The following is a 24,533-nucleotide window of genomic DNA, read 5'->3' as shown; positions in this document are numbered from 1 at the left end:
GAAACATGCATAAAGTATTTGTGAGTTCTAACCCCTATGACAAACTTGATATTTGGCATAGGAATTTGATATATGCCATGGCAATGTAAAATTTTGAAACAGGTTTATACAATTTTTTCATAGGGGAACGCAGCCGTTATCGTCTCTATTCTATATGTTCTGCAGTTTATCTCTCTTATTTTATTTATATGATCTGATATACCGTAGTATTTTGACGTTCGTAAGATATAGCAAACAAAAATACAGTGCTCATACATTTACTTAATAAGTTTAGTCAATTTTTCAGTCTACGGTCTGACAGAGATTCCCATCCCAGTTAAGATTTTAGTAGCAGTAACAAGACTGTCGCAACGACTTTTCATGTACCTGGGAGCTCTTCTCTGCACGCGTTATAACTCTGTTTTTATGCCTACGGCACATTGGAAGATTAAAATCCCCTCATAATCAGGGGCGGATCCAGGATTTTTTTTCTGGGAGGGGCACAAGCAAGGCCGTATCCAGGATTTTGTTCTGGGTGGGGCACAAGGATACCTTGTAATACAAAACAAACGCAATGATAATGGGACCGTATTAAAAATCTTGCATATTTTTGAGGGTCTGGGGGGGGCACGTGCCCCCGTGCCCCCCCCCCTGGATCCGCCTATGCTCATAATCATACCCATTTCAATGGAAACTTTGACTGAAAGAGTTAATTTTCATAATTTTGCAAACGAAATATATAGCTAAATGCATAGTATTCCAATGCATGGGAATGAACAACAAAATTTACAGTGGAATCTGGATAATTCGAAATCCTTTAATTCGAATATTTCTCTTGGTCCGTAGCATTTTGTCTTCTAACAGTTATAAAAAAATCGTGGATAATTCGAATGTTATTTTGGATAATTCGAATTTTTGTTGTGTCAAATTAAGGTATAAATTATAATCTGCGACTCAAAATAATTGTGACAAGCATAAATTCTCAGCAGTGCAAAAGAATTATATGTAATTACAAGCAACCCGCATATCACCCAAGATCCTTTTAGCCCCCTTGGAGAAACTTTCTGTCTACGTGACCAAGGGCGCAGCTAGGAATTAAGGCTGGGGGGGTTTAGGCGCAACTAATACCGGGGTATGTGGCGGTATGGAATACCCACCAGGATAAGCGGTAGATTAATAAATTGCGGAATTTTAAGGTTCAAAATGTTGAGTTTTACGGCTTTCTGAGGGTTATTTTATTAATCCTTTCACGATTCCATTAGTAATACCAACCTAATTAAGTAAAATAGATTAAAATTAAAAATTTCTCTGAGCTCTGGGGGGTTTTATCCCCAAAACCCCCCCCTCGCTGCGCCGCTGTACATGACTGCTTATTTTCATTCACTTCGAGGATCGTCCCGCCTCTATTTTAATAGCAGTGTGTCTCCAGCCCTCGGGCGGAACAAACCAGATGACTCTAGTCTTACGTCAAACGCGAACCAAACAAGGTATCTAGCCATAAGGGGATGAGAACTACCCCGCCGGCCCATTCCATTTGCAAATCGTTGTGCGACCTCCCCTCCGCGCCCCGTACATTAAATGCTCCCGTGCTGGGAAAGCTTTCGCCAGTCACGATATCCAAACGCTACGCCCTGGACCGCAGGAGGTACCCTCGCAACCGGCCCAATCTCAGAGCGCGTTCTGTCCGACGGCTATCGGGGAGAGAGCCCAGGTGAAGCCGGCGAGGCGAGAGGATATCACCCGCGCTAGCCGTAAATCCACGCCATTTCGGAAGTGTGCAAGTGTGAATATTGGTGACATTGCTTCCAGGAAGAATAAAACAAATTTTCGAGATGGCTAAAGACGGTGAGTTTTGCGAATGTATCATTTCATTTTAATCGTAAACCGGCATTATACACTAAGGTAGTAGAATTTATTGAACCGATACAGGTATGGGTTGAAGATCGAAATATTTAAATATAACGTAGTTAAGCCTTTCCAAAATTTTCCTTGTGAGCCGAAATGCAATGTACGTAATAAAATAATTGTGGTAAAGTGCAACTTTGTTTGAATATAATATTTGAATGAGTTTTTTTGGGTGCGTCGACAGCTCGGGACATTTTTCACTGGCTTTAACCGTAAATTCGCGCCTGTTATGAGATGGATAAGTGTGAATATTAAGTACATTACAAGCGAAGATAAGTGACAAGGGAATAGCAAGGATAAGAACAGCTTCTAAGAAGGATTAAACACGTTATAGAGATAGCTAAAGAAGGTTAAATTTTGTGAATAGAATATATAATTTGATGGAATCTCCTCGGGTTTGGCAACAAATATAGCATATCCTAAACTAATAATTGTATATTATAGTAATATAGTATATTTCATTAGTAATCGCCGGGAAAGTTTACGATCTTTTAATTTATCATTTAATTTTAATCGTTAGCCGGCATTATGCACTTAAGTGTGAGAATTTATTCAACCGATTCAGGCGTGATATAGTGGATGCTCGACATATATTGAAATAAAACGTAGATACACTTTCCCAAAATTTTCTCTTTGGGCCGAAAGCGTCGTAAGCATTAAAATAGTAGTGAAAAATTTCGTTTTATTTAAACAGTACAAGTGCTTTTTTGGGTGCGTCGATAGCTAGGGTCATTTTTCACTGGCCTTTATCGAAAATCCGCGCCCGTTATGAGTTGGATAAGTGTGAAAATTTGGTGCATTCAAAGCGAAGATAACGATAGAACGGAAAAGCAAGGCAAATGTGTGCATGAATATCATTATAATATCGTGCTAAGACATGTAAAAACCCTTTGAATGTTAGGTTTATTATGCTCGGGAACGTAATAGAAGTAAATTTTCCCCAAATTTGATAAATAAATCATTGCTCGACCTTGTACATTTTCCAGGCTAAAACCTAAATGCCTTCGGAGGCTTCTCCCAGTTTTGCCCACGTGAGGTGGGCTGTACGCTTATTAATTCCATTTAGAATTGTATTTCTCTCTCGCTTTAAATGTTGCACATTATGTACGGCCAAAATTTTAACACTGATGAACAATTGGTAGTCGTGTTTTTTAATCCCTCTGGATTTTCGAACTTGTTTTCATTTCACATTCAATATAAATATCAAATATCATTGAGTGTAGATATTTGAAAGTACTTAAAGCCTAATCTTAGATCGATCTTTCCCCCAAGTCCCCGAAGAGCAATAGGGTGGTTTCCTATTATTTTTTTATTGCCTAAATCGAAAGATTTTTACTCCTGGAGTACGTATATCACGCTTTTAGATCTTTAAATGACGATACCTATTTTTCGCAATTAAATGAAAAGTGAAAATTTTCAAGCGCGCGAAAACGCGACGCGTAAGTATGAATGCCGGGAAATCTCTCCGTACGTCGTATTTCTGGTTCCCCCTCCCGCGCAGTGAGGTGACCTTGAGGCGAGTTGAGCGCTGATAAGTCGCAGGCTGCTAGCGGGTAGCTGAGTACCCTGCTGGCTGGTAGCGCTTGGCTTAAATAAGGATTATTAATACCTTATCAAACGAGGAAAACTTTCCGACCTTAGCCAGTTCTAATAAGTGATTATTAAGACATGTTTCCCTGAGCTCTGCGCCTCATGAATGCATTGGTAACCTCAGACGATGCATAACTCCTATCTTCTCGTATAGAAACTAGGTCCCTGTGACGTCACGTGGAGTGGCATCGCATGGGCGCCAATCTGGCCCTTTTCAAATGAGGATAAAAATGGACCATTGCCATTCGTCTAAACCGGCATTTCTAAAACGAAATAATTTGTATATTATGCATACACTAATGGTGGGTAACGAATTGCAATTATTGCCTTTTGTTTTCTTTGATGAAGGAAACTACCCTATTCTATAAGCGCTTCCGTCGGCAGCAACACACCACCTTCTATCCTCTAAAGGGACAGTAATATTTACCTAGAAATAGGAAGCCTTGGTAGCTAAATTAGGCAAATTCAAGAGAGCCTAACTCCGGTGCTCAAGGAATCATAGCTTATCGACGTCTATAACTACAGGGACGTGAGCGAATCTCGAAAACATTCCAAGCGCTGATAAGACGTAATAGCGAGGCAAGGGATGGATTTTAGGGAAGGCATCGCGCGTTTTCCATTTTGGTAAAGAGGGTGAGTGTGGAGGACAAAACGTAGACTGCAACACGTAGCCAGCCATACGTACCCCCTCCACGAATTAAGCAGAGATCCTCGGGAATAAAGGTAATAGCATGCCAGCTTGAAATTATGACTTAGGGAAAATATTTGAAAGTGGAGAGGTTAAAGAAATCAAACTTCCCCAACTAATAACGGACTCAATAAGTGTTCATTACAAAAACATGCAGATTGGGATCCAGTCCATTCATAAATAAGGTAATGATGTTTGATAGAGATAATTACAACTCTTGATGAAATAGTCAATCGAAATTTTACAAGTAATTCTTCGTTAAAACTTTCGCGGGTACTCGTCATGCTAAATAAAAACTTCTGGGCTGTGCCGCCGCGTCAATCCTTGGGTGGCCCCGACGTTTCCCGACCGATGCTGGTCGCTTTCTCAAGGGATTCTGAAAAATATTAAGAAACTACCAGCATAGGTCGGGAAACGCTGGGGCCACCCAAAAATTGACGCGGTGACATAGCGCAAAAGCTTTTATTTAACATGACATTTTACAAGGTTTATAATGGCAATAAAATTTGGCACCACTCGTCAGTATAATAAACAAAACTCTTACTGTGTTGGCTTGCGGGAATTGGGATTCCACATAAAACCTCGTATTGCAAGTGTTTTTTTCCCTTTCATCTCCTTTGCAAAACGGAGTCAATGAAAGACATTTTCTCATTAATAAAAAATAAATTTATTTAATAAAATTATTGTTTTGATTGCAAGCAACGGAAGAATCTATTTCCTTCATGAGCTATTTCGTTGTAATTCTTCAGGAAACAATTCTAAACAGGGGTTTCAATTGATATCAGGTAACAGCCGGTTCTAAGCAATTTTCTAGTGTAAGCGAACAACATTCAGAAATAATTTGACAAAACAACCTCCCCTCCCCCTCAGAAATAACCCGGGAGGTAGTTGGGATTCTCTATCGATGCATTTTAAAATTAATACCAATACTTTAGGCATAAGGGTCGAGACTTAGATATCAACGTGAACTTATAACGTTCTTGCTCTAATAGTATGATATTTTTAGAGCTTAAAAACCAATTATATACAAAAATTTAGAGTAAAAATGTAAATGAATCAATAAATACATCACCGGTCAGCTTCCGAGAAATTCGATCATTTATTTATTTAACGAATGAAAACAAACTCAAGAATTTTATACTTTTAACACTACTACTAGATTTATCTAGCTTCTATTTTGTCAAATTCGTACTGAACATGGGACTGAACTGATTAGTATTGAACATTGGACTGAGCGCTTAGACGCCCCGTTTTGCTTGGCGCCCCACGCGGCCGCGAACTTTGCTTACCGCTTAAACCGGCCCTGGGAACAGTAGCGCCGACTCCATGGGGCTTGAGGGGGCCCGAGCCCCCTCAAAAATTCGTTATGGGTGTGAGGAAAAAATGTGTCAGGCTTGTCGATTTTCCCCTGAGTACCTAGATATCGAGATTGTAGTTATGAGGGTTCTAATGTTGATCATACGACTCTTCTAAAATGCTTAAAAAACTTAAAACTCACTACTTATAAAATTTCCCGGGGCAATATTCCCACTTTGGGCCCCCCCCCCCCAACATTTTTGTAAGTCGGCATCCCTGCCTGGGTAGCAGTGAAACCGTACGGTAGCGCTCACTACTTTGTGCTCACATTTTACAGCCCACGACGGCTGGGTCATGATGGCATGACTTAGCATGAAATCAGTGAACGAATGCAGCAGAAACATTCCGAGTGCTGTGATCCGGAAATTGAGGTGTCCTAACGCGGGTTCAAGTGCATACATATTTTCTAGAAAGTATCAGAATAGCACGGCCAGTGAAACTACGCCTCGGGAAGAGTACGTTTCACTTTTGCATTTGTCAAGCATGGAGTGATACTCCGTCACACATATTTTTATTAATCGCTTTCGCTTGCCTTTTACGGAGGGAGGGATTAGGGAGGTTCCCTATCCCAGACCCCTCGGGGAAAGCCCTACGGCCGCTATCTATGACGCAATACCGTGTCTTCCTTCGTTGTAACCCTATGGCGTAGCACCAGTGAAGTACACAGGGGGAGAGTCCGGACCCCCCGAAATATAAAAGCACACTTATTTTGCATCACAAAAGAAAACCAAATATTGAAAAATCATGAACTTACAAAATATTTTTTGAAAAATGAAGTTTTTTTCGAATACGAAAACTGTTTAAATTAGTGTAAAACCCTCTACTTAGTACCCTGTTTTTCAAAAATTTTCCCCTCTGGTTTTGGACCCCGAACAAAATTCCTGGCTACACCACTGCGCATAGGCGGATCCAGGGGGGGGGCACGGGGGCACGTGCCCCACCCAGACCCTAAAGGCCTGTTTACACGATACATTAACACGTACGAGTTAATGTACGTTTGCGTGAATGTTTGAGTGAAATTTTGGTGGACCGGAACGGAACATGTACGAATGCATGAACCAAACAAGAACAGGTTTTATTTTCTGTGCATGCATTCGCACAAGTTGGGTGCATTTTGGCGTTCATTTTCGCATTCATACATTCAGACATTAACCCGTACGTGTTAATGTACCGTGTGGACAGGCTTATAAATATGCAAGATTTTTAATACGGTCCCATTATCATTGCGATCGTTTTGTATTATGAAATATCCTTGTGCCTCCCCCAGAACAAAATCCTGGATACGGTTTTGCTTGTGCCCCCTCCAGAAAGAAATCCTGGATCCGCCCCTGCCACTGCGTAGCATCCCATCTACCTTCGTTGCTGTGATAATAAATTCACGAAGTAGTGAAATTGCATGATTTGGCCCAAAATTGAAAATGCTCCGATCAGTCTGGAAATTGGTTTCTCGAAGTATTGCGTGGTGTAGATCCGAAAAATTACATTTTGTTAAATCGATTAACCGTGTTAAAGAACTTTCTGCTGTATACATTTATTAAGACAGCTGATATTTTTCTCTACTCTTTGTGGTGAATTATAAGTGAAATACGTTATTTTCAATGGAAAAGCAAAGAATTTTAAATTGTTGTATAACATATCTCTTCCAAATGTAGTGCACAGACCTTGTGTAACACTGGGCCCTGTGATAGTTTCCTGGGACTTAACCCATCTCTGGTTACCCGTTATAGACTAACCCTTACGACTTAGTGGCAAAAGGTATATATAGGAATGTGGGCTTTAAGTTGTAGTACATCCTTGCAAGCAGGAATTTTCACAGAGGAAGTTGTAAAAGACTTATTTCTAAACGCAGAACAAGTCCTTTATGTATTAAAATTAATAAATGTCATAATAATATCCTTCTATGTTTTTAATATCCTTTCACAATCATCACATCAGGTAAAACACACACGAGAAACATTTATTTGTAACGCTGGTTGCAGTGCGCCCAGGATAATTATTTAATTCCTCAATAGTGGATAAGCAATCCTATAGGTCTTTTATGGAAGAAATTAAATATCATGAATTACAAAATTAAATCTAGTTAAAGGACGATTTCGAAGACTTACAGATTTTTGTAAGAGACATTCAACAAAAATCTCCCATTGAGTGTTGTATCTTAACCCTCGTTGTGTCGCGAGCCAAAGTTTCGGCTTTGAGGTAGTTTTAGGGTCTTCGAGGGTTATCTCGTATCGAGCGAAATAACTACGCCCTATATAACAAATAAAATCATTGAGTCAATAAAATCCAATCAATAAAATAAATGTCCATTTATTTTACGATACAAATACAAGCACACAGGAAATGTGTGTAGTGGCTGATGGCCACGGATTCAATCAAGTTCCGTGTTGTCAGGCTGGCAGTGGCGCCGACTCCATGGGGCTTGAGGGGGCCCGAGCCCCCTCAAAAATTCGTTATGGGTGTGAGGAAAAAATGTGTCAGGCTTGTCGATTTTCCCCTGAGTACCTAGATATCGAGATTGTAGTTATGAGGGTTCTAATGTTGATCATACGACTCTTCTAAAATGCTTAAAAAACTTAAAACTCACTACTTATAAAATTTCCCGGGGAAAGATCCTCGGTTTGGGCCCCCCAAATATTTTTTGTAAGTTGGCATCCCTGCAGGCAGGTCTCACTCTTGTGCTCTCCCAAGGATGCCGACTTACAAAAAATATTGGGAGGGCCCAAGCAGGGGATCTTACCCCAGGAAATTTTATAAGTAGTGAGTTTTTTGAGCATTTTAGAAGAGTCATATGATCAAAATTAGAACCCTGATTACTCGAATCTCGTTAAGTGGACACTCCGGGGAAAATCGACAAGCCTGACACATTTTTTCCTCACACCCATAACGAATTTTTGAGGGGGCTTGGGCCCCCTCACGCCCCATGGAGTCGGCACCACTGCAACTATGAGACGGGTCGATAAAATCCTTTTTGAAAAAAAATTCGAAAAAATTCAGACCCATCATCGTCAGGGCTTGATGACAATGGAAAAGGATTTGAAAGGATATGAAAACGTCGGCAGCGATGGTTATTAAGGAGATAACCCAGGTGAAATCCTGAGAAGAATTTACTGCCATTAGAGATGGAGCCAGTTAGTGAGGGGACTACAGGCTCTAGTGGATACGTTAGACGAGCGGTGCGAGGAGTATGGAATGAGGATTAATCACAAGAAGACTAAGGTAATGCAGTTTTGTAAAGTATCGCGAGCAAGGAATGTGAAACTCAAGATAAAAGTAGGTGGTGGAAAAACTTGAACAGGTAGAGCAGTTTAACTGTTTGGGCAGCACATTAGAGGAAAACGGACATAATAGCAAGGACCACTCCAATTAGGTGGCACTGAGATGGATAAGAAGTCAGTAAATGTAACATATGAAAATAAAAATTTGTAGTAAGATAGATAGGTTTATCCTGAGCCAGGTGAAAATACATGCATAGTGGCCTATGTCCTCGACCAAAATTTTAATCAACCCAGCTATGGGAAACAACCACAGATCTTCCAATACATATAAGATTGGGGTAAACCTACAACAAAATGAAATATGTACACAAAACAATGAATTTCACTCAGCATTTCCCATTAAAACCGGTTCATTTCATAATAAAAATTTGTCTTATCTCATCTAGGAGGATGGTTTGGCCAACGTCATGTAATTGCTACCTTTGCCTTCTTTGCGGTGACGATTGGATATGCACAGAGGGTGAATCTCTCCATTGCTATTGTAGCCATGACAGACAGAAATACTACATTGGATTCAGACACTGAGGTAATTTCTTATATTAGTAGTTACCAACTCAATAATAACTTAATATGAAAAATGGAAACACATTCTAGACAAAATTATTTCATAACTAGGCAAAATTAGCATATTTCTTCAAATATCGTCACACAAATTTTTCATAAGTCTCTTTTGGAAGAAATTAAGCCACCAGGGCTCCAATAAAGTGATCTCCATTGCTTTCCTCACATAATTTGAGATTTTTGGATTAAATATATAGAAAAATATCATGAGTTTGTTACTTTAAAGAGATTACATCAGATAACAGCCATCAGCGTGGCTACCTCACTACCTATCAAGTAAGGATTCATTGAATTCTTAGTATTAGAAGAAAAAAAACACAAGCAATAATCCGTTCAAAAAGATCATATGACCCATTCATGCTAAAAACTTGTGAGAAAGTTAACAGAGCACAATTTTACCATTGATAAAACTTGAAGTTCACAATTAATTTTTGGTTCATTTCTTCAACAGTACTTCCCTTGGGATGAAGGTATACGGTCTGCTATACTATCATCTTTCTTCTGGGGATATGTCGTCACTCAGGTATGTTGTATAACCCATGTAAAAACCAGCCTCTTTTAACCTCTCCCACATGAGCAACCTAAAACTGGTCGACTTTACCTGCTGTGCTTAGGACAAATCTTCTACCCCATGCATACATCTGCATCCATCTATTTGTTGTTTATTTACTCCATTTTTCTTATCCTTCATCCCGCAGAGATGAAGCAGAGCCCTATAATTGTCTTAAGCATTAGTAATAGCTGTTATTATTAAACTGTTTATTTATTATTGTCACCATTCTAAGAGGGAAGAAAATGAAGCATTAAGCAAAAGACTCTTTGCATTCTATCTTTATACTGCACAATTCCAATAATAACATCCCTCACCACAGCTCAAAGGGCTGTAAAATATAGCAGCTTTCATATGAAGGTTTCAATTTGAATAATTGAAAAATTTTAAACTTCAAGATTTAAAGTCACTTGGAAAGGAAGGCCAATTTAAAATTCAAATTAGTTTACCTCCAATTGCAATTTTATTATCACATGCTTTACGTACCTCAATAGATTCCCGCTGGCCAACTTGCAGAGCGCTTTGGACCAAAAATAGTTCTGGCAGTGGGTGTGGGCCTATGTTCCTTGTTCACTCTTGTGTCACCACTGGCTGCCAACGGAGGGTGGGAGTGGCTGTGTGCCTGCAGAGTATTTCAAGGATTAGGGCAGGTAAGACTATAGAAAAATGATTGACTATCGAAAGATATACATGACTTGGTAAAGCTTTTGCCATAATCTAAACAGGGGACTCCAAAATATGGTCTTTAGGCCATCTGTGGCCTGCTAGGCCCTCTCATCTCACCTTTCCTGACAAAAAATATGGATATATAAGTCTCCTGAAACATTAAACCTTAATTACACAAATCAAATAAACACAATTGATATGTACACATTCAGGACAAAATATCAGGAGCAATGATGCGTACAACCAATTGCCACAATGTATTTTCATTACATTAATCCCCATTTTGCTTATTTTCGTGTTGTCAACAAGAATTATTATTTTCTTGTTCCAGGCAGTCCTCTACCCTTCCATTCATGCTTTGCTTGCAAGATGGTGCCCACCTTGTGAAAGAGGGAGGATTTCAACATTTACGTACACAGGTAATTTGGAAAGTTGTATTTCTTGTTAATCATATAGAGTTTTTACTCACACATGAGCATTCTATGGTGGTGAGCAGTCAGATGTTAAAGATTCCATCTTCTGCATAGGATAAGGTGAGATGGGATTGGGGAAGGAACATGTCAGCTGCCTCTTACATTAGTATCAATGAACAGTGGGCGGTCAGGCCAGGTCGACTGGTTGGCAATCGCCAAGGGCACTGAGCATAGGGGGCCCCAACAACGCTTGTGTCTATCGTGAAGCGTATATGAAAGGTGTAATAAAATTAAAGACTAAAAGAAAATTAAATAAAAATGATAAGATAAGATTAATTGAACCAAAGTTTTTTCCAATCATAAAATTCTACGTTTTCATTAGGTGCCTTACACCGCATGAATAATGTAAAAATGTTACAAAAAAATAAGTATGATAAATTTAAATAAAAGATGGTAGCACTTTTCCACAATATTTTAATGCGTGCAATGCGTTTTGGATCACAGGGCCATCATCTAATCTTTCATTTAAACAACACCTTTATACCTTTGAGAAAGGGGTGGGGAAGATGTCACATGTTTGAAAAAGGGGTGGGAAACAGGTGTAGATAGTGGAGACAGTGGAAAAAGATACAACTAAAGAGATACGGGAAATTCCAAGGTGGCAGGAGGACTCTGGGTATAACTGTAGTATAACGACACTTCGGAAGAATCACAGAAAACTGGGGAGGCTCGGGGGGTAGGGGGGAGGTGATTGGAGCAGAATAAAAAGGGGGGTTGAAAGAGAGGCCACGTGTCATTAGAAATGGAGAAGTGGGAGTAAGTAGGTAGCGAAGCAGGAAAGATGTAGAGGAGTCCCTGAAGTGTAGCTGAGAAAGGAGTGAGAATTAGCAGGAGTACTGGGAAGGGATTGCAGGCGGAAGAAAATGGTCAACACTTTACTAGGGCCAGTGAACATTTTAATTTGTTTTCAAACTGTGACGATAAATCTGTTTTCGCTAAACATCTATGTGACATGTTACATGAGGCTAAATTTGATCCATGTATTTTACACACTTGCGACAAGGGAAAAAAATGGACTTCCTAGATAGCTTTGAAATTGTGTCATATTCAAAACTATGTGGTAATAAATTGCTTAATGACATTTTGCTAACCCACTTGTCACTCCTCCTCAGCGTTAAACTCCCCCCTCCATCAATACCTCCGAATTCCACGCTAGGATCCCAATAGTATTTGACCACTCAAACGACCAACCTTCACCCTACCTCCTCATCCACATAGCCTACTTCCCCCCTCCCCCATCTTGTAGTATGAATGATCTCTGGCTTGTTTTGGAGATGGCAGTCTAGCTTGAAAATGACGGATAACACGTCGAAACTGGTTGCAGAATATCAAAATGGTGTGGAAAATGCAAAGTGCTTTTATTTTATTTCAGCAAGTATGTTTGTTAATTTGTTGACTTAAAAAATTATATTGTTTGATGCAGGAGCGCAGATTGGAACAGTGGTTGCGTTGGCTACAGGTGGCATACTTGCAGCCACAAGAGGATTGGGCTGGCCATCTATATTCTACATTTTCGGTGGACTTGGCCTTCTCTGGTCTGTTGTTTGGCTAATTTTTGGCTCCTCTGGACCAGATGAACATCGCTGGATATCTGATTGGGAATCACAGTACATCTTATCAGCTTTAGACTCTCAAAAAGAGAATTCAGCACCAAAGGTTTGATTTAATTAATATTCATGTTCATATTAACCCGGATAAAAAGGTACCCATGCAACTAACATTTAACTCTTGGACTAAAAATTTGATTTTACTGACAGTGGGTACAGTAACGTCTAGATTATCTGAAAATTCCACACAGGAAAAATCACTCGTCTTTACTCAGATTTCAACCCAAATCTCTTTGCCCATAATAATGAGTGTGAACCCATTTATATACTGGTTTTAAGTTACAAGGAAAGATCCAAATATCATCACCAGATCTCATTCAAACTTCACAATGTGTGAAAATAAAGTTTTAAGGCATACATATGCTTGTGCTCTAGCATCTGATTGGCAGCTGTTTTCAAAATATCGATGATAGATAGTTGTGGTGAAACACCTAGATTTATGTTACCTCAATAGTGCAATATGAAGGCAACATAGTCCTATTCACATTTATATACATATATATTGCTAGGCTCAAGGAAGAGTACGAAAGGGGTGCTACATAATATAAACCCTTATATTGTGGCATTGTCACATCAAGGATGAATAATAAATCTAGGTGTTTTACCATTTCTTTTTATAGCTAATATATTGAAAACAAAAGACCATTGGGCACTTTTGCTAAAACATGGGTATTTGTGCATATCTTAAAATCTCATTTCCCACCTCACTGCAAAGTTTGAACACCATCTGGTGGTGAAACTTGGATACATACCTTCACATACAAGTACATGATAGCATTTGCTTCCAAGCATTTAATTTTGCATTGTACCTAATTATATTATTGTAATATGTGTAATTCAGAAATATTTTTCATCCTATAGGAGCTAAAAACACCCTGGAAAAGTATTTTGACTTCCATACCAGTTCTGGCCATTCTAATGGCACATGGAGGTCAAAATTGGGGATACTGGACTCTGCTTACTCAATTGCCCACCTACATGGCCAATGTGTTAAATTACAACATTAAGCATGTAAGTAGCATCAGCAAGATGATCTTGAAAGAGCTAATACAAATATTATACTTTTGCCCCACTGATCCAATGAGTAATCTTGGCCCCTTCTTATGGCGGTGGATGGCCATGGCCAGAGAGCATCAGTAGAAATGCAGGGAGAGGACTATCAGGGGGTTTTAGGGGCAAGGGCATACACAGGATCAAAACTAGGGGGGGGGGGGCAAGCCATAGTTGTTCAAGTTATAAGATTTAACCCTTTCGCGCCAAATGCCGCACCTATGCGGCGAGGATTTTCTTCCCTAAACAACGAATGCCGCACCTGTGCGGCATGAATTTTCCTACCCTAACCAACGAATGCCGTGCCTGTGTGGCACAGGTCGAAAAAAGTGACCGTGGCGGACACAATAGACCCACGGACGCGGTAGCCCCCCGAGATCCGCCTTAGCACGAGCCCAGTCCTTTCTTTGGCTGCTAAGGTCAACCCTTTCCTATCCTCTCGAAGCGGTCAACTACTGTCATTTGCAGTTTTTTCCAAAAAATATTTGTTGCTTACTTTTGAAATCCAATGCTAGAAACGAATTCATCTTTTTTTGCTGACCACATGGAAATTTCCAATGAAATTCTAACGTTAATGTCAATGGAGTTATAGAACAACTAGTAAATATACTAAATATATTAAATCCGTCTATATCAACATTAGAACTTAATTTAAAATTTCTGCATGCTCAGAAAAAAAAACACAAAATTCATGTTGAATGGAAATAAATCGATGCGTACAACAAATATTTGCATATATTTAACATTAATATTTTAGCAAGTTGACCGCGGACTTGCGCTGGGAAGGGGCTTTTAATCCTTCAAGGGTCTGGGACAGAGGACCTAGGAAAGGGATCGGCGCCCCACTGGGTTGGGTCCAAAAATGGTTAGGGAGGGAACCACTGCCTTCAGTCAACCCGAAAAAGCTTCGTACACGGGAGTAAAGAAAAATTTTAAGAGACTCGTAATGAGGAAGAATTTCCCTCAACAAAGGCCTGGCGCAAAAGGGTTAAGCATGGAAAAGGTGAATGAAACCAACATTTTAAGGAAACTGTGACAGCTCTTTAATAGTTTTAAAATTATTTACTTGAAAAAATATTATTATTTTCCTTGAAGACATTTTTTGCTTCTAGAGGGGGGCAGCTGCCCCCTCCTACCCCTCGCTGGGTACGCCCATGTCTGGGGGTGTGGAATATAATAAATAAATTATGAAATTTTAATCCTTACCCTCTTGAGATTGTACTGAATCTTACCAGGTTGAATTATATGATGGTGTTTAGATGGTATTTATTATGCTGTTAAATGAGACTTCATTGAAATCAAGTTAACTGCTCAAAGTTGGTATTCTGACAGTAAAATTTGTGAGTTTTAAAACCGGAGGGCACCAATGATATCCAGGCTGGAGGGTGCACCGGGATACGTTCCGGTGTCCCGCCAGCCCAGCACGGGCCTGATCAGTTGTCATATATGTACAGTACTACCTGTCATATTAGAACTGACCGGGCAATTTTCCCCACTTGTTCTCTCACTCCTTATTTCAATAGCTACATGAAATAACGCAACCATGATTGTACAGCTGATTGAACTGTCCTTTTTCTTTTATTTCAGAATGGCTTACTTTCAGCTTTGCCTTATGTGGCAATGTCAATATTCAGCCTTGTTATTAGTTGGTTGTCGGATCAGGCCCTTGGAAGAAAGTGGTTGTCGATTGCAGCTGCAAGGAAATTAGCAAACTCAATAGGTCAGTGCACAGATGTGCTAACGTAATGTGATGGAAATTCATCACTGGTAAGCAATTTAATAAAATTACATAAGTAGTGAATGGGGTAATTATTCTTCTAGTAGCCCCTACATAGAAGTAACCAAGAAAATATTACTATGAGTGCTCACCTTCAAGATAAAAACAATGTAATAGATAAGTATACAGGTACAACTTAATGTCGTAAACAAAAAGAAAAATTTGACTACCTAATTGAATTTCATAACATGCTTTTTTTTTGTTTCCTTTTTAAAATTCAGAAATTAGTTACTAGATAGCATTATGTGCTAAATAATTATCATGCATGTAAGTCATGTCCATTATTGCCCATTAGAGAGTTTTCATAGCATTTTAATCATGATGTTTTTTTCTCATTTTAGGACACTGGGGACCAGCAATCGCCTTGATAATTCTTGGATATATCCCCATCAATCAACCTCTTGCAGCTTTAGGATTACTTATTCTGGCTGTTGGATTGAATGGAGCTGCATTTGTTGGATACCAGGTAAAGATATCACCACATATTCTATAAAGGTATATGAAAAAGGATGTCTGTTCATCTGTCCACAATGTGTTTCTATTCAGCAACATGGATTGCGACCTCGGCGCATCTCATGCTCATGGACTCTGTAGTACTACTTTTGGTTGCATCCGATGGATCCTTTGCATTGTTTTCTCATTACCATTTGTTATATCACATCATACAACCTCTGCAGTTGGACATCCTGATGGACAGGCACACCTCTTGACATGCTTAAAGAGAAAACAAAAATCCTATATGATCATGAAATCCAAGTTCCAAGTTTCCCACTTCTCTGAGTACTATACTTCTCGAGCAACGCCAGGTGGCCTGCTAGTTGTCTAATAAGAGGAGATGCTCTGTGTTAATTTTAAATCCAAAACTTGGAAAGTATTGGCATTTACATTACTACCAGTTTATCAGTTTGATTGGGTTGCAGTTCCCAATGTATGTGATTTTATTCTCACAGAAGATTTGATTGCTTGCTTGTTACCTGCTTTGAGAAGTATTGATAAAATGTCTTGAATTGTCATTTATATGAAAAGCTAATTGAATTTAAGGTTTAGACAAAGGAAAATTTTTGAAGGTTTGGTAAGGGTTTTTTTTAACCTTTAATAAGTCTCATTGAAAAGAAATGGAGGGGAAATAACTCATCATCAAGGCATCATCTCATTCCAGAATAGCCCCGAGGAAGAAAATTTCATGTTTGAAATGTTGGCAAATTGAAGTATTTTATATCGATAGACCTATGCCTCAAGAAATATATCTGCTAATTAATTATGCCGAGGTTAAGCAGACTTAGCCATTCATTAAAAGTAGTAGTATTCATAATGATATTTCTACCGATTACTAGGGTGATCTAATGCCAAGAGGTGAAAAAGGAGTACATATATAAAAGGGAGAAAAAGTAGGACAATTGAAAAATTACAACAATTTCATAATGAAGAACAATAAAAATTTATCAGCACTATGATTTTATTTACTTTTCTGTGGATCTAATTTTTTCAAGCAATTTTTTTTTCATTTTTAACAGAACTCTTTTCATAATTTTTTTCTGAGGCAATGTTCTATTTGTTTCTCTCAGTAGTCCACTGGAATGAAATTGGAGAAAATACCATTTCTGCATTTGTATTGTGCCCTGGTATGCTGAAGAAATATTCAGAAATTTTGAGAAGTTCTGAATGGCTATTTAGATATTTACAATTTATATATGAAATCATGATTTTCAAAGAGGAGGACATATTCCGATTCTTAAAAATTCTGCCCGGACACTGGACGAACATGTAAAAAGAAGGACATTTCCAGATTAATGTGGACATCTGGTCACCATTCCGACTACTTGTCTTAAGAGTAATTCATAATTGTCATTAATTACAAATTTGATGGTGTAATTGTAATTGAGCCAGATTACATTTTTCATTACTTTTACCATGATTGTTGGTAAATTAAATGGAACAGTTCAACATAGTATGGAATTTGCTTTACAGCTGGTCTGGTTAAATGGATTAATACCCTTATGTAAAGAGCTCCTATATTTGCACCAATGAAAAATCAATTTCATTTACAAATTAAAGTGTACTTATTTTTTAATGATTGAAAAAGCATCTGATAATATTTCTTGCTCAAAAAATATCATATCCATTCCTACCATGCAGTGATTGATACAGCTGGGAACTTCAAGGAAATAGGAGCCAAAATTCATTTTCTTCCACTATATACACTATATTCACTATATGTTTTTTTTATTTCAGGTTAACCATATCGATTTATCACCAAACTTTGCTGGCACACTCATGGGAATCACAAACTGCATTGCAAACCTCATGAGCATAGTTGCTCCCCTAGTGGCTGGGGAATTAGCACCTGATAGTGTAAGTTTAAATCTATTTACGACAATAAATTGTTGCTTCCTGATTTTATTGCAGCTTGTAAATGTTCAATAATTTTCAATTGCTTGTGAGCACTGATGCTCATAAGATGGAATATAATGCATTTAAATTTTAATTCAAATCCATTTTCTAGCCCATGATAAATAGGAGTCCATTTCATTTCAAACCAAAATGCAATGCATCGTTCCTTATTAACACGTTCACTGCTGCTTCTGTCATAATGACTGAAATGCATACTTCATCTTCACACTGTTTCGATCATAATGACTGAAGAATGATTCACTTTTTTGGCCACTAATAGCACTTAGTTGGTCACAGCTCACAGCTGTGACGTGTATATGACGTGACCAACACGGCGCGCGTGGCCAAAAGCACACAAAAACTCAAATGGAGAGGACCCAAGTATTCAAGTGAAAGAAAAAAGAAAGACATTTAGCGTAATGGGTGAATTTTTCTTAAATCCGCAGCTGTTAAAAATTCTCCAAAGAGATTCATAAATTAAAAAGTATGCAATCAAAACAACATGAATAAAAAATGGCTCATTTTCTGAGTTTTACGAATATACCATGTATATAATTGCAGAAATATGTAATCAGTCAATATATATGCCTACAAAGCAGTGCTTCATCTCTAAAATTTTATGTACGGCAACGTAAACCCTCTTATTTAACCCCTCAACGCCGTCATGCGTACCCAGTACGCGCCCTTTAAATTTCGTATGCCGCTGTCATGCGTACCCAGTACGCTTCCGGAGCTACTGTATATAATATTTTTTCTCCGCCAGATATTGCATGTTAAATTAAAACTAATTACTCTATCTTTTGAAGAAATGTTTTTCCTCTCCAATAAAATATTCATAACGGCTTTATGCCTTCAAGATGTTTTTAAAATGCTTCGATAAAATTCCATTTTAAACCAGCGCGTTGACGACTGCGGTCCAAAAACTCAACGCCTTCCTTCAACTGTTCTATCATGAAAAAATCCGCCTATTCTGCTTGAGAGCCATCAAGAAGGGTCAGCTACTTTAGCTTGAGATATGGTATCTTCTTAGCTGAATGCCTTCTCTCCGTCTTCTCCTTGTTTGTCGTCACCTCGAGCCCCAAGTGTATTTGGCCCGCCTCGTTAGTCCTTAGCGTCCTAGGCGAAGGGGCCATGTGCTTCGCTCTGCATTTATTTTTTTATATTTTTTTCTGGACTGTAATCAACGAAGATAAGATTCCATCTAAACAGTCAGCATATACCAGGGCCCCTTCGAGATATTTTCTCGTCTCTTGAGGGAGCTTCTAAACCACGAGCTTCAGTCCACTAGAGTCATTCATGCTGTGTGGTGTTCTTTCAGGCAGTGTGTTGAAATTCTCATCGGGTGTACTTCCTGTGAGTGGTATTTTTTTGTAATTGGGGATCCTACGAAATGGGAATAGTATTGAAAGGCAAAATAGAGACTCGGAAGTCTGTTTGTGTGTTAGGTTATAGTAAATTCTTTGGTGGGGTGAATATCAAGGACCTGTTATTGCATTCGTAACTAATGGAAATAAAACGCCATTACAAGTGGTGTATGAAGTTATTTAGGACACTATTGAATGCGGCAGTCCTAAATTCATATGTTGATCATAGGAAAAACACGTATAAAAATTTGACTTATCATTTCGCGTGCCATTGGTCGAGGTAATATTTTTGAAATATCCAACGTCATATGAACTGTTTGGACATGGCCATCACTCATTACACAATTATATCATGTAATTGCATTTTTTTTAAATGCATGGAATGTTAGAGATCTCGTAGCTTATTCGAAAACAAATTAAAATCTTTCGAAATTGAGAATTTATATTCATTAGTTCATAAAAGGAGATACATAAAACAATAAATATTTTTTCAAATCGCTCGAAAAATTATTATATAGTAGCGCATTATATTACGCAAGTTTACTAAAATTTTCAATGATTGTGATCGTATATTATGAAAGATATAAATTATGGAATGATACAATGCCAAAAAGGTGAAGTCATTTAAATCTCATCCGGCCGCTAAGATGGGATTTAATTAAATGCCCGCCGCGCTTGAGGGGTTAATCTACTCATGATTTTAAAATGTAAGCCCCCTTACTCTATCCTACCCTCTTCCTTCTTTCTTACTAATGGATGGGCCAATATTTGGGCACTTGTCCTAAGCATATTAACTGCGTGGAGCAGAAAGCAAGCAATACGAAATGGGCGGTACTATAGGAAATGATGGGAGGCACCCCTTGCTGTGAGGGATGGCCGATGAGAGTTACACCGCATTAGTGATCCCTATAAGGGGTGCAGCTAGGAATTAAGGCTGGGGGGGGGGGGAGGGGGGTTAAGGTGCAACTAATACCGGGGTGTGTGGGGGTATGGAATACCCACCAGGATAAGCGGTAGGAGCGAGATTAATAAATTGCGGAATTTCAAGGTAAGCGGTTTGAAATGGTGAGTTTTATGGCTTTCTGAGGGATATTTTATTGACCCTTACACTATTCTATTAGTAATATCAATCCAATTAAGTAAAATGGATGAAACTTAAAAACTTCTCCGAGCCCTGGGGGGTTTTTAACCCCCAAACCCCCCCCATCGCTGTGCCACTGATCCCTACAGTGAGAAAAGTGCACTAAGTCTCCACCTGGGTAGCAATAAAAATTTTGGGCAACTGCCTTTGGTAGTCAAGCAGTGGTTAAACGTGTAAAAACTTTATTCCAGCAGTCAGCATTCAAAACATTTAAAAATGTTCCTGCAGTCTAAGGGTTCATGGTTAGAACTTCATATCACTTCCTAATTAATGCACATTTAAGGTAGTGGCAAAGCTGGAGGAGTCTAAGTGAATATTGTAGTGCAGTTATGTCTCGCAATAATTCGTGTAGGTACTTGATTAGGTTGTGTGTAAATAACATGAGAATGTATTAGGTGTTGCAATGGTATGCTATAAATGCTATTTTATCAGTTCATCTTCATTTTTAGTCTCTGGTGTGGTTAATGGGATTAATTCATCATGTAAGTGACTAGTCAGACTTTGTTGTCCCTTGTCAGAAAAATTTTGTTTGACCCTATTTTGCCGAATGTTGCGTGGAGCCGACAAGCATTTTCACATGCAGAAGACCGGGTATAGCTAACATCGGGTATAGCTGACATGGGTTTTCTAATGCAAACGCCAGATGCCACCTATAGCTGGCACAGGGAAGGTAAGTGACCGCTTAGGTAGCAATGGTCACATACATTCAGGCCCTGCCTGAGACCCAAATAGTGAGACCTCAATAGGGCCACTACTCGGCAATTAAGCCCGACCCTCTCACTTAATTTATGATCCTCCTCACTGCAGGAATATGTTGTAAAGTGGTTATATTGTCAATGGTTTTTGCAAAGAAAATTTTTTTTGCATACTCTAATTTTTTAATATGTGCTCTGAAATGAATTCTTCATTTTGTTCTGTGCACATAAGCAACTTTTAAACGAAAATATAGCATTACTATACTATATTAACGGACTATATTGGATTAAAATTTTTAGTACCTTGGGGTTCTTATCTTTGTTATTATCAGCATTAGAAATCTGTTTAAAATTCCACTATGCTTAAAAAATGTTAGTTATTACTCTTTTAGAAGAGTAACTAACATTTTTTAGAGGAAAAGAGAGTAGTACGAGGGTTGTACCAAAAGTAAGGTTCCCAATGAGCTACAATGTTGTGCGAAGGTGATAGGCTAAATCCCACAACATTGCCGTGCACAGGGGTTCCCCTACTCTCGAGTCCGCCAGTCCGCGATTCACTGTGTCGCTCATTATTGGCTTAGCAACCGTCAACAATGAAAGTGATGATCCCCGTTACCGCCAATTGTGAGGATCGAGCAGTAATCTGATATCTCCTTGCAAGGAAGTTACCGCCATTGGAGATTCATCAGCACCTGACTGAACTTTATGGTGAAGAGTGTATGTCCTTTCAGCTCATCCGCAAATGTTGCAGGGCTTTTGCCGAGGGTCGCACGGAAGTTCACGATGAAGAACGGGGTGGAAGAACGCCGGTTTTGGATTGTCCAGAAGATCAACAGTGAGCTGCTCAAAGATCGGAGGGTCACTGTCTGTGAACTTGTTAAACACATTCCTGAAGCTTCCCTCGGCACAATTGAAAGAATTTTAACAGAAACGTTGGGTTATCGCAAGATGAGTGCTTGCTGGATCCCCCGTATGCTGACTGACGGACACATGCAGCAACGCCTTGACTGTGCTTGCAAATTTCTTCAACAATTTTAGGGGGGTGGGCGGGGAGGAGTTGTTGGTCTCTATAGTCGCCGGAGATGAAGCGTGGGTATTTCATTGTGTACCCGAAACAAAACTCTTAGGTGGCAAACGCTTCAAGAGCGACGATGAAGTCCGAGCAAAGGTCGCACACTTCCTCAACAGGTTGGCGGGAGACTTAGGGATAAAAAAGCTGGACCACTGTCTTTAAAAGTGTTTTGAAAAAAATGGAGACTACGTTGAAAAATAATCAAAATTATAAGCTTTTCAGCGATGCAAAAATTAATATAAATAAACAAAGTTTTATTTTTGTAAAAAATATAGGAACCTTACTTTTGGTACAACCCTCGTAAAAAGAAGAAGTTAGAAGAGTAGTAAGAAAGAAAGAATGGTTTTTCTGAATTATAAGGGTTCTTTCCTTGTGAGACACTCCACCAAGCTATAGGGCAAAATATTTCTTGGTTCTCTCTCGCACAGGCCAATACCTAAATTCAAGTCTCACTCCTACAGCTAAAGGGTTAATTTTAAAATCATTTCTACAACAGACTCTCAATTAGCTGGCTGTGGTTTATCCCGGTTGCGGATTATCCATGCATGATTTCACACTCACTCAAGTTTTTCCGCGATCTTTATAAAAAAAAAAAATTGGACGCAAAATCATCGGAATAACTGCATTAATGCTAGGATGCAATGAGCTTAATATTTCTGTTAGAATCCCCTTCGTAAAACGGAAGCAATCGCACGCTAGGTGCATCAATGGGAGCACCGTGCTCCGGTTTTCCAAGCCTCACAGTGCACGACCGTGCTCCGTGATCATAAATACACGTCCCTCAGCAGTTGCATTCCGGGCAACTTGTGCGAGACTCCACTACGTGGCGTGGTGCCTGACAGTGTAGTTTCCGACTTCGAGCAGTGGTTTTAAAACATTCGTGAAAACCACTTTTCTGTATCTGTGATAACGCAGCCACCAATGTATGGTTTTTGAAACCAGGCCTCACAAGGAGCATTAATAATACGACCATAATAACCATGTTATCGCTGCTAAAAAGATCGCAAACTGACGTGCCGTCTCTCCCCATCATTAGCCCGGTTAATCGGGAGTGTACTGTATTAAGTTTTTCATATTTGTTTGGCTTCTACCTTCAAGTAGCTATTTCCTGTCAGTAATATTGCATCAACATTCTCAAAAAAATAAGTGTACAACTTTTTCCGCACGCTGAAGACCAGTAATCCGGAAAACCTTTGGTCCCAAGCTTTTCGGATTTGAGGTCCTCAACTGTACCACTACTACTATAGGGTAGTTTCCTTCATCAAAGAAAACGAAAGGCATTGATTGCGATTCGTTACCCAACATTACTGTATTCATAATATACAAATTATTTGATTTAAGAAATCCCAGTTTAGACGAATGTTAATGGTCAATTTTAACCTCATTTGAAAAAGGCCAGATTGGCACCCATGCGATGCCAATCCACGTGACGTCACAGGGACCTAGTTTCTATACTATTAGATAGGAGTTTTACATCGTCTGAGATTACCAATGCATGCATGAGGCACAGAGCTCAGGGAAACATGTCTTAATAATCACCTATTAAAACTGGCTAAGGTCGGAAAGTTTTCTTCGTTTGATAACGTATAAATAATCCTTATTTAAGCCAAGCGCTACCAGCTAGCAGGGTACTCTGCTACCTGCTAGCATCCTGCGTCGTATCTTCGCTCAAAGCCTCGCCCCAAGGTCACCTCACTTGCGGCAGCAGAAACCAGAACGACTGATGTCACATGGAGTTTTCCCGGCATTCATACATAGGCGTTGCATTTTCGCGCACTTGAAAATTTTCACTCTTCATTTAATCGCGAAAAATAGATATCATCATTTAAATATCTAAAAGCGTGAAATATGTACTCCAGAAGTAATCTTTCAATTTAGGCAATAAAAAAAAATAGGAAACCACCCTATTCTCTATTGACAAACAATTTCTTCATCCATGTCATCGTTTATACATACTGGACAAAAAATATCTTTAAATGACAATTTGTTACATTTTCTAAAACACTTCCACCCATTACATATTTAACAATTATAAGCCATTGTGTACTGATAATTTATGATGGATTCAATATTACATGCTAACAATGCTTTTCTTATTTCCAGTCAAATGCTGATCAATGGCGAATGGTATTCTTCGTAACAGCTGCAATATATTTTGTGCTAAATCTCATATTTGTCATCTTTGGAAAGGGAGAGGTACAATCATGGAATCAGCCTAGCTCGGCAAATAAAGGACACTCCAATAAAGTTGGACCAAGCTCAACAGAGACAGAAAATGAAACAGTATTTGTTGTTAGGTTATAAAAAAAATAGGTATTATGTATCAGTATTTTTATGTCACATCATCAATTTCATTATATCATCAGGGAAAAAATCTTTCACACTACATGTAA

At 38.9% G+C, this 24,533-nt stretch overlaps 1 protein-coding gene across 1 annotated transcript; it reads left to right on the top strand.

Moving 5' to 3' along the window:
- The first annotated feature begins 1,603 nt into the window (after positions 1-1,603).
- On the top strand, positions 1,604-24,533 carry LOC124169211 (putative inorganic phosphate cotransporter). The gene is made up of 11 exons (XM_046547729.1): positions 1,604-1,824; positions 9,180-9,319; positions 9,806-9,877; positions 10,399-10,554; positions 10,902-10,989; positions 12,467-12,699; positions 13,512-13,661; positions 15,288-15,420; positions 15,819-15,943; positions 17,710-17,829; positions 24,244-24,533. The coding sequence occupies exons 1-11, from the start codon at positions 1,812-1,814 to the stop codon at positions 24,442-24,444; spliced, it is 1,431 nt and encodes a 476-aa protein (XP_046403685.1). The 5' UTR covers positions 1,604-1,811; the 3' UTR covers positions 24,445-24,533.

Source organism: Ischnura elegans, chromosome 12 (assembly GCF_921293095.1).
Source record: "Ischnura elegans chromosome 12, ioIscEleg1.1, whole genome shotgun sequence".
Lineage (NCBI taxonomy): Eukaryota > Metazoa > Arthropoda > Insecta > Odonata > Coenagrionidae > Ischnura > Ischnura elegans.
Note: the sequence above shows the minus strand (reverse complement) of the source record. Positions and strands in the feature narration are given on the sequence as shown.